The 11,481-nt window shown below is 44.9% G+C and overlaps 1 protein-coding gene across 1 annotated transcript in view; it reads right to left on the bottom strand.

The window, feature by feature from the left end:
• Nucleotides 1–10,646: 10,646 nt before the first annotated feature.
• The window catches only part of LOC119429501 (monoacylglycerol lipase ABHD2), a 14,216-nt gene continuing 13,381 nt past the window's right edge, over nucleotides 10,647–11,481 (bottom strand). The window contains exon 11 of the mRNA XM_037697120.1: nucleotides 10,647–10,929. Coding sequence (XP_037553048.1) covers nucleotides 10,721–10,929 — 209 coding nt within the window. The 3' untranslated portion in view covers nucleotides 10,647–10,720. The remainder of the gene's footprint in view (nucleotides 10,930–11,481) is intronic.

An 11,481-nucleotide genomic window follows, 5' to 3' on the forward strand; every position in this document is an offset into this window, starting at 1 on the left:
TATCTATCTATCTATCTATCTATCTATCTATCTATCTATCTATCTATATCTAGATCCATGTAGACTGGTCCCAAAGGACATCTGGATCCATGTAGACTGGTCTTAAAGGACATCTGGATCCATGTAAACTGGTCCCAAGGGACATCTGGATCCATGTAAACTGGTCCCAAGGGACATCTGGATCCATGTAAACTGGTCCCAAAAGACATCTGGACCATGTAGACTGGTCCTAAAGGACATCTGGATTCAGGGATCTCACTGGGTTTAGATGGTTCAGGTCTCAGTACTTAGACTGTCTTCCTCTCTTTAAACCTCTCTTGTGTATAAAATGTGGCAGAAAAGTTTTGTATTCTGCTGCATGAAGGACGACTCTACACATGTGAGTTGTGTGTGTTCTTTGTGACGTGAGGAATTTTATTCAGTGCAGTGATAGTTTTCACACGTCTGCAGCCACGCCCTGCAGACAGTCGGCTGCTCTGCTCCAGCTGTCCTCTGAGTCCAACGGGCGTCTCTGTTTGTCCTTCACTCTCGTCATAGCTTCAGGCTGCTCTCACCTCCTGCACACTCCATCAGTTCTGACAAGACAGAAGGCTGAGGCGGGATTTTTAATGTCCTGCCGTCCTCAGGAAGACCTCATCCAGGTGGCTGCTTCTGGTTGTTGTTTCAAAACATTTAATTTATATTTTCTCAAATAAATAAATTCTGAACTTTTTATATCCTTCAGAAACTTTGTTCTTTTTAAAATCTGCTACAGATGTTGTCTCTGACTCAGTCTCCTTCAGCTACTTTTAGCTTGTAGCTAATCTTTTGCTACTTTTAACTTGTAGCTAATCTTTTGCTACTTTTACCTTGTAGCTAATTTTTGCACCTTGAGATCCTGCACCACAAATAGGATCAAAGACCCAGAACAGTCCTGGAGGAGTCCAACCTGCACTGAGATGGAGCTGGACTTTGTGCCGAGGATGCAGACACAGCTCCAGGTTTGGTTCTGCAGGGACCGGGTAAACCTTAAGCACCCCATACTCTCGCAGCAGCCCTAAGAGAAAGCATCAGGGACCACAATCTTATGTTTTCTCCAGGTCCACAAAACACATGTAGACTGGAGAGGCAAACAGCCAGGACACCATAACAACCCTGCAGGGGTGAGGATCTGGTCCACTGGTCCAGGACCAGGTCTGTGTCCACCCTGCTCCTCCTGTTTCTGAATCTTAAACCTGCAGTGAGATAATCGTTTTCAGTTCAGCCCACAGGCTGATGTATTTGATGAATAACTTGTTTCTGTTGCAGAAAATAAACTTTACTTCCTTCATCACGGTTGTTCTCTCTGACTGATCTCAGGCTGAATAACGTCAGAGTTTTAATCTGTGACGGTTGAAGAGTTTTTCTGCAGACGTTCTCACACTCAGTGTTGTCTTTGGCTCCAGAACCAACACTTCATTTCCTTTTGTCTTCTGCAGCCAAACTGCTGCCAAAATTCATCTGAAATATTTAATCAATGACCAGCCCCTCCCCTGCTCCAATATGTATGTATGTGTGTGTGTGCACGCGCATGCGTGGGTGGGTGGGAGGGGGGGTGTACCACGACCCTGGGGTGGTGAAAACCTTCTATAAACTGGGGAGGATTGAATATCCATTATCAAAAACTTACACTTTACACAAAAGTCTCGGCTGCAGCACAAACAGAACCACAGACTGATTTGTGTCTGGACCTACTGGCGCTGCAGGGACCCAATGAGTCCAAACACTGGGACCCCCAAGGAGGGACATTAAATCCGAGGTTTACTAAGTTCTGGTTGGTTGTTTTTGGGATGAAGACGCTGCGCCAAACAACACATATGAGGAGTTTGTGTCCTTTATTCCCACTGACTGAACTGTTTTATTTCTTTTTCACACCTGAGACTTGTGAAAACTGGTCTGTACTGATTCTGTCAGAATTCATCTAAAGTTCAGTTTCATTCCATAAATCTTCAGTATGCTGATGGTTATGCTCCGCTCTCACAGGTTCTAGACTCTGACTGGACCACTGCATCACCTTGGTTCTGTTCTTTCTGACCTGTTCTCTTGTAGATCATTTGTTGTGTTTCGGATCATGGTTCTGCCTGACCCAGTTTGGTCCAATCTTCAGCTATTGGACAGATGGACTCATCTGACTCCAGAACTCTTTGGTCTACAGAGGAGTTCCTGTTCCACTCAGTGACTGACAGGAGCCCAAACCATCAGCCTTCCACCACTGTGCTGACAGCTGGGAGGAGACGTTTGTTGCAGTGCATTAAGTAAGCATCTGTCCTCTGGTCTGGTTCTGGTCCAGAGGTATTCTGGTTCCATTGTATTAACCTTTTCAAACCTCAGTCAAGCTGCTACATTGTCTTTAGAAAGAATAGGCTATGACCTTTTACCTACCGAGGCCTGTGGTGTCACTGCACAGTCTGACCTTCAGGGTGAATCAGCTGTCTGAAATGTTCTCCTCTTGTTAATGTGAAAACTCGTGGGATGAGAGAAGAAACATCTTTAAAAACCCTGAAGTGATTAAGAAGCTTTGAGGAGCTCCGTGTCCTTCAGCAGCAGCACTAAGATTCATCGTCACTTCCCACAAGTTTAACTTCAGGTCCAGCATTTATCTGTGGTAAATACTAAAACCCAGACCAGGACCAAGACCTGTTCCATGTTGACACCAGACACACTTCTCTGTCCGTTTTTACATCCAGGAGATCTTTACTGAAGTGAGCCCAAAGGTCAATTGGATTTATTATTAATAAATAAATAAAATTTTCATTTTCAGTATTTCCGACAATATGAAAGCTGAAGGAGTTTACTGAAATGTGCTGGAGCAGCTGAAACTGACACGTTAAAGCGGACAGGGACACAAATGATTTTAAAATTTGAGGCTGCCATTAGCAAATCAGTAGCTAACAGCAGCAACACAGTAGCTAACAGCAGCAACACAGTAACTTAAAGCAGCAAAGCAGTAGCTAAAAGTAAGTATAAGTAGCAAAATAGAAGCTAAAAGTAAGTATAAGTACCAAAATAGTAGCTAAAAGTAAGCATAAGTAGCAAAATAGTAGCTAAAAGCAGCAAAACAGTAGCTAAAAGTAGCTAAAAGCAGCAAAATAGTAGCTGAAAGTAATTAAAAGAAGTAAAACAGTAGCTAAAAGCAAAAAGAAGCATAAACATAGTTGGATGCTAACCTTAGCACGTGAAATGTGAAACAGTGGAAGTAAGTGAAGCAGATTTTAAACAAACAATCAAAAAATTAAGAGAAAATGTATTTCTATTAGCACTTTTAAAACTTTTTGTTAAAAAAAGCTAAAGTGTTGAACGAGCCGAATGCTTTGATTTGTGAACAGCTGGAATAGAACTGAGTCTGCAGGAGTTTGGCTGTTAAAACATGGAAGAATAAAAAAACAGGCGTCGGCATTCAGACGATGAAGAGCAGCTTTGATCGTTCATTGATTTCATTGATGGAGGATGAAGATGCCATCACATGACATCAAAGCACCCCCACCCCCAGGGAGTGGACGCAGCGTTATTAAACTCATTGCACCTCCTAAAGTTCTGCTGTCCACGCCGTGAGTTTGAAGAACCACACTTATTCAGGTTCTGTCTCGTTTAGGGCACCCTGGAGAGGATCAGACTGGTCTAAGAGTCCACTTTTCTCCCCTCGACGGGTGATTCATGACGTGTCCCCCCACCCCCCAACACAAATCTGACCATCTTAGGCATGGAAAACATCCCCTGCTGCCCCTGTTCACCACTACCGTCTGCAAGGAACCTTAGAGCCCGAAGAATGAAGAGTTCCCTCCTCTGAGGAGGAGGAAGACGAAGAAGGGAGGGAAGTCTGAGATTGTCATCAGTGTATGTTTCCATTTACAACGATGAAATTAATTCTCTGCATTTAACCTTTAACATGTGAGCTACACCCGGTGGAGCAGCGGACAGTTATGTAAGCACCCAGGGAGCAATTAGGGATAAGGTGTCTTACTCAGAGACACCACGACATGTGGGAATGGCTGGGAGTCGAACCGTGACTTTCTGATCCCTACCTCTACCCCGTCTCAGCCCCAAAGGAGGAGGAGGAGAAAGAGGAAGAGAAGGAAGAAGGGAGAAAGGAGGAGGTGTTTAGAGCATGAAGGCAGGGAAGACCATATAGGAGGTGACACGGTGAAGACGGAGTTCAGTGTGGGAGTGAGGTGAGAGTGAGACGGGAGTGAGACAGGATGTGCAGTGAGAGGAGCTGCTGCTCCAGAGCTTTGGAGAAAAATGTTGACTTTTGAAGTTGTCCATAAACTCAGTTTGGATTTGAATTTCCCAAATCTTACACACACACACACCTGTTCTCTGTTGGTCAGTGTTGTTTGTGTCGTGAGCTTCTTCTGAGCCTTTCTGTGGGATGGTTCTTGTTTTCATGAGAACCGGGTCAGAAACAGTCTCTGTGTGAGGACCACATGTCCCCTCTTGGACCAAAGACATGTCCCAGAGTGGATCTGAAAATTATGATGACAACTCAGATTTACAGGTTTGGGGTGGTAGCAGCTGAGAGTCCTCCCCAGTATGCAGTCAGAGCACTACCGGGTTTTACCAGAACTTTGAGCTCTGTTTGATTTCACTGCTTGCTCCTCTCTAGCTCCTGCTGTGTGCAAACCAGAACCAGGCCCAGAAACCCATCAGGTCTCTGTGTGTAATCCTCTCCTGACCCGGCCCGCCCAGAGAGCAGAACACATGTAGAACAAGTGGTGCGACACGGCTCGACCCGACCTGACCCGGGACCAACTCCGGCTTCGTTTCCTTCCACAGCTGAACTCTGGATGACTCTGATAACATTCAGCTGAGGAACCGGCTCATGCTCTCCTGCTTCGGCTGCTTTTTATGGACACAACTGTTTCCATTCAGGCGCTTCGACGGCTGGGAAAGCCTCGTGCGTGTGTGTGAGTGCGTGCACGTGTGTGTGTGAGTGAGGTTTAAGCTCATTCTGCAAAGGAATTTAAAAACGTCAGTCTTTTTGGAACAGAACCAACACCACAGATCCTGAAGGTTCTCCTGGATGTTTATGGTTCCTGGTTCCGAGGCAGACGTCTTTCTGCGTTCAAACAACCCCCACCCCCCGGTGTCCCTGCTGTGGTCCAGGTCCCTCCAGCTTCTAACTGAACTTCAGCAACAGAAATACTGCCAGAGGCTCGTCAGGGTCACCATGGTAACCACACACCTGTTTGTCACTCCCTGACCGTGGAGCTAAGCCTAACCCACAGAGCAGAAAGGAAGACTCAGACAGTCTCTGGGTGAAAACTACAAGTCAGATCACGGAACTTCTTGACCCCTGAGCAGCAGGAGATTAGGACGGGATGTTTGGGAGTTAACACTTGACCTCTGAGAGGACACCATCAGTCCTCCAGCAGAGACCCTCTGTCTCTGTCAGAGGGGACAGAGACAGAAAGACGGATGACTGGAGGAGACACTGGAGAAGAGGAGGAATTATAGGATTTTTTTTTATTTTTTTTGCAAACATTTAGTAGTCAGTCATCAGACAACAAGAAGCTACATAAAAAACAGATGTAACAGTTGTGATCCAGAGGTCAGAGGTCAAACTCTGACCTCACAGACTGGGACCTTCAAAAGTCAAACTCTGACCTCACAGCCTGGGAACTTCATCGCAGGTCAGAGGTCAAACTGATCTTGCAGCCTGTGACCTTTAAAGGTCAGAGGTCAAACTCTGACCTTTAAAAGTCAGAGGTCAAACTCTGACCGTGCAGCCTGGGAACTTCATCAGAGGTCAAACTGACCTTGCAGCCTGTGACCTTTAACGGTCATAGGTCAAACTCTGACCTCACAGCCTGGGACCTTCATCAGAGGTCAAACTCTGACCTCACAGCCTGGGACCTTCATCAGAGGTCAAACTCTGACCTCACAGCCTGGCATCAGGTTTAGTATTAATATTTGAATACTCAATGTAAACTGAGATGTGAGGGATCAGGCAATACAAAGGTAAGAGAAGTGGAACACAGGTAGGAGCTGTAGGAGAGGAGACATGTGAGCATGGTTCCTGTAAAGATTGATGATTACTTGGAGGGGGAGTACGGGCGTACTTATGGTTTTGTAGTCTGCAGGTTAGAGAGAGGACGGCTGAGCAGACCAAGGTGACCAGATAAGCACCGAGATGTGAGTGGCAGGACGGAGCACAGGGCTGGATGGCGAGATGTTAAGGTAAGTTTTTGTTGTTGGTTGTAGGTAGCAGATCCAGGATATGAACATGGACGACACGAGGACTTGATGAGGTGGGATCACTAGGAGGGTCCAGGAAGTGAGGAGCAGAAGCTACAAGGCGCACAAGGAAAACAAGCATAGTTCTTGGATGAGATCTCACCAGGACCAGACAAAGAACTGATGTGGGACAAAGTTCCAGCCAAGTCTAGATGGTCCAGGCAGTCTTATCTTCAGATTCCTCATCACCAGATCTGGATCTGCTCTGCCACTCAGGAGCTGCAAGAGGTGTCAGACAGTGGAAAAACCCAAAATCCCTTCACCTGGGACCTCCAGCTCAGTGGTCTGTCCTCTGGACCAAGAGGACCTCACTGTTGTTTTGGTGAGTCCATCTGGGCACAGTCCTGAGACTCAGAACTGTATGGTAGAACAGGTCTGAGCTTTACTTTGACCTCTTCAGTTTGAGCTGCTGAACAAATTAAATTTTAGAGCTTAAAGAAGCAGGAAGGAGCCGAGATAAGAGTCCATTTCCTGTCCTTTCAAAGTAAAAGCGTGTGGAGTCTGTGAAAACACGTTTATCTGAACTAGAAGTGTTTGTTTTTTTTGTTTTTTTCTTCAGAGCTGCACGATCTTCTATCAGCTTGTTTCCTGAGCTCACCCTAACGACTGGGTGGCGGTATGTGTGTGTGTGTGTGTGGGGTGTGTGTGTGTGTGGGGGGGGGGGGGGGGGGGGCAATGTCTGAAAACTGTCAGACCCGTTTTAAACACTCGAGATTTCTGTCTGCGCCGAGTCCAGCAGAGCTGAAGCAGAAGTGATGCAGCAGGTTTATAAACCAGCTGTTTTCACCAGATGTTTCTGGAAACACAAGAAGTCAGAGTTAGTCTGAGGGCGGCAGGAAGTCCTTCATCTTATTCTCAAAAAGTATTACTCAACCTGCAGCGCCTTCACCTGAGCAGGTAATCTGCCAAACACATTATAGTTTATATATTGGCGGCTCGACTGATCAGATTTTTCTATCATTAGGCGACAGCGCCATCATGTGGACACCAAACATCCAGAGCCAAGTAGAAATGCTGCATTATTTTGTTATTGTCGCAGTTAAATGCTTTTTTGGGTTGTTCTCAAATAATTAAATTCTATTCTGATATTTTTTTTAAAAAAGCACTAGTTTGTGTGTTTAAAGTTTGTTTTATTGTTTAAACACATTGAAAGATATGTAGCAGCGTTGCCTAGTTATTCACTCAACCTTTATTTATACAGTTATGAACAATGTCGCCATTATTGAGGTCTTTTAGTTGTTGTCATTTTTAAATTTGCTTCTAGCGACTCCTGAAGAAGAGGGAAAAGCCGAAAGAAGAAGGATCTGAAGGTCCGCTGGGTCTTCATAAAACTCCACACTGGAACTGTTAAAAAACTGAAATGTGGAAGTTTTTATTTTTTTAAATAAAAAAACACTTAGTTGTGATTTTTTTAAATTTCTTACTTGAGAGCTCTCAGACTGACCTGTTCATTGTGGAAAACAAAATTAAAATATTTGTAAACAGGTAAATGGACTTCTCTCTGCTGGAGGACTTTATTCTCAGAGGTCAAAGGTCAAACATCCAAACTCCGGTGACTGTTCAGTTGACTTTATTTAAAGTCACATTAAAACTGAACAATTCTTTCATCAAACCTAATAAAATAAAAATGAAGATTTAATTTTTTGTTGTTGTTGTTATTTATGGGTCTGCTATAAACAAACATGTTTTTCTGAAACAGGAAATGTCTTTAATAAAATGTAAACAAAGAAATTTTACAGACAGAAAAGACACTTCTGAACTTTTACCAAGAAAAGAAATGTTGTTCTTTGGAAAATAATTTATTTTGCACCACAAAACATATTTTGTCCCAGAATCAGAGCGAGGTGTTTGAAATCATCACCAGAACCTTGAAAGAACCATCTTTAAATCAGGAAGTTAAAGCTGTGGAACGGTTCCATGTTTTCTCTAAGAACATGAACGTTTCTTCCTCTTATGTTTTTTACATTTATTTACATTTTTGTTCGTAAATTTACATTTAAAGTGACAAAAGATTAAAATTTTAACTCTCTGTTCTTCAGTCTCAGCTCAGACAGAAAACATTGTTTGCGTCCCATGATTCATGAAACAAACATCTGTGAGCACAACGCTGGTTCTGCTGCTGGTCCTGGTCCAGTTTGTGACAGTTTGCTCCTTCACAACTTTAAACTGTAGTTTTATAAATTATTTGGACTTTTTGTTGTCAAAGTGAAGAACGACCCTAGACGTTTTTTGGGGTTTGTGGTTCCGAGGTGGAGATGAGAGTCCAAACGGGTCAAACTCTCACGCTCTGCTGCTTTGCAACAAAATATAAAAACAATAAAATAAAATAAAAACATTTAATTTAAAAATCTAAATAATACAAGAAAAAAACTGCTGTTTTTGTGCAAAAGTTGAAAAAGGCAAAAGTCTTAAACAGAAACTGGGTTTTTAGTGCTGAACAGTCCAGAACCAGACCTGGGTTAGACCAGGTGAACCGGATCACATGACTGGTGGGCGGAGCTACAGCTCCCTGACAGCAGGTGCAGCTGCAGACCAGCTCAACACCAGTATTAATCTGATTTCTAGTACAAATTGGGCCTCGTCTGGTTCTGCTTCAAGAACCGAGAAGTTCAGAGATATTTTACTAACAGGCAGAAACATGATCTCCCACTCCAGCGTCTCGTGGTGGGTGATACAGTAACACAGTCTCTCTACAGTCGAGAAAAAAGTTCTAAGTTTTGGTTGGTTTCTGTAAACAAAACGTTTGGTTTGGACCTACTTGACCCATTTGGAAGTTCTGCAGAAAGGTTCTGTTCGGAACAGATGAACCCAAACAGCTTCCAGAACTACTGTCCCTGAACAGTCCAACAGAAGGTTCTGGTGTCAGTCCTATGACCCTCAGGTCTCACAGTGTACCATACCCACAGTTCTGGACTGGACCTGGTTGGGTTCAGGTTCTGGTTCTGGAGTCAGACTTTGGTTTTAACAGGAAGAAATAAAAGTTTTGTACAGCCACTGAAAAGAAACTCACCAGCATCTTTTATCAAACCAGAACCTTTAAACCCACTGAAACAAAGCTTTGGGTCGGTTCTGGTCTCGTTAACTTTCCTCTCAGGTCAGAGAATAAGATGCAGAACCGAATGGATCAATTCAATTAATGGAAAAGGAGGTTCTGTGGGTTCTAGCTGGACCTGCAGCTGACCCATGGCAGAGACAGGGAACATCTGAGTCAGTTAACGTCAGGTTCCGTCCAACAGAACCTCTGAACTGCTTGGGTTCTACTGAGATGAACAGAACGGTTCCGTCCAACAGAACCTCTGCTCGGGTTCTACTGAGAAAAACAGAAATGTTCCCTCTAACAGAACCTCTAAACTGCTCCGATTCTACTGAGATGAACAGAACTCAGGAACACGTGGAGGAATGATTCCTGCTCGGGTTCTGTGAAAGCTTTAGACCCAGGAGTGACGGGAGGCGGTTCTGGACTGAAGAATAAACAAAAACCCAACAATACTCACAACATGACAAAGAGCACCTGACCCATCGTGGGTCTGAACCGGTACCAGACTGGGCTGCGACAGAACCCTTCAGAGGACCTCGGGTTCCTCCTGAGACGGGCCTTTGTCTCCTGAACATTTCAGGTTCTTGTGGGCCTCTAAACCCATCTCACTGTGGTCTCTGCCAGTCCAGAACACCAGAACTGTTTGGAATGGACCGCCTGGTTCTGTTTGTGTTGTTGACTCCTGCAGGACAGGAACATCTGAGGCAGCAGCCCAGAGTCCAGCTCTAACCTGATGATTAAAAACTGGTCCAGGTCTTTGGTGGGATCCTAAACCTGGGCTGGTTGTCGAGATGGGCAGTGACGTGACGTGCACGATAGTTCTACATGGCGTGCACGTGAAAAATCAGGCCGTCGTTTTCACAAACTGACCAGAACTCAGAATTCAGGGAGACCGGACTGAAGGTCTGAGTGTTTCCTCAAAGTCTGGAGTCTCCAACAGTCACAGCTCAGAGAGACAGACACACAATGAGAGAGAGACAGACACACAAAGAGAGAGATAGGGAGAGACAGACACACAACGAGAGAGAGACAGACACACAAAGAGAGAGAGACAGACAGACAGAGAGAGAGAGACAGACAGAGACAGACAGACAGACAGAGAGACAGTGAGCGGGGCTGAGCAGTGAGTTTTTTGTGGCTGTGGTGAGCCAGATCTGGCAGAAAGGTTCTGCTGTGTTTGTTCCATCCTCCTGTGTTCTTTCAGAACATCATCTGGACCTGACCTGGTTCCAGATGTGTTCAGAACCTCCATCAGGCTGAGTGGTACTGCTGTGAGGAGCAGAGTGGGGAAAGTTCTGGTCCTTCCCTGGAAACCGAGGCAGTTTTCTACGATGGTTACAAAGAGGCATGTCTGGGTGGTTTTGGGTCGTGGAGGTGAGCAGCACCAGAGGAGCGGTCTCCTGGTGGTTCTAGAAGGTGTCAGGTGAAGCTTTAGGCTTTCTGCTCCAAGCAGGCGCCCTCGCTGAGGTGACTACCTTGGCACGGCGGTTTCTGTTTTTCCCACTGGCACATGGCGTTAGCGTAACCCACGATGACTTTATCCATCCAGGTGAGGGGCTGGGGGAGGAGCACGGCGCCCTCGAAGAAGCCCAGGTGACCTCCGTGAAGCGTCAGGGCAAAAATCACGTTGGGCTTCTTTTCTACAGAACAAAGAATAAATAAATAACAGCACAGGCAGGTCCAAAGAACAAACTGTTCAAATACAGTGATTCTGAATCTTTGTTTCAGTTCATACTGAAACAAACCTGAGAGAATATTGTTTTATCTTTTTGTTTGTTTTTAGCTCATTCAAAGTCAAACGTCATCCCGGCCCACACTGCATTCCACTTGGTAGAGCAGCAAAACATTGTTTGTCAACAACAATTAAACAAAAGAAGAAGAAAAAGAAGAACACATGAAATGTGTCCTAATATGGGCATGGCCTGACTTCCTCTGATCGGTCAAAGATAAAAAAAAAGGTGTTTAGAGTTACAGTAAAGAGAGGATTAAAGTCCACCTGAGACACGTCTACAGGCTGGATGAAAGACTTTCACCTGTCTGAGTGCAGACCACAGGTGTCCCCACACACCTCTACCTGTCTCTGTTTCACACACCTCTACCTGTCTGTCTCACGCCCCTGTACCAGTCTCTGTACATGTCTCACATCTGTACCAGTCTCTGTACCTGTCTCACATCTGTACCAGTCTCTGTAC

This window comes from Nematolebias whitei, chromosome 2 (assembly GCF_014905685.2).
Source record: "Nematolebias whitei isolate Nwh7 chromosome 2, NemWhi1, whole genome shotgun sequence".
Lineage (NCBI taxonomy): Eukaryota > Metazoa > Chordata > Actinopteri > Cyprinodontiformes > Rivulidae > Nematolebias > Nematolebias whitei.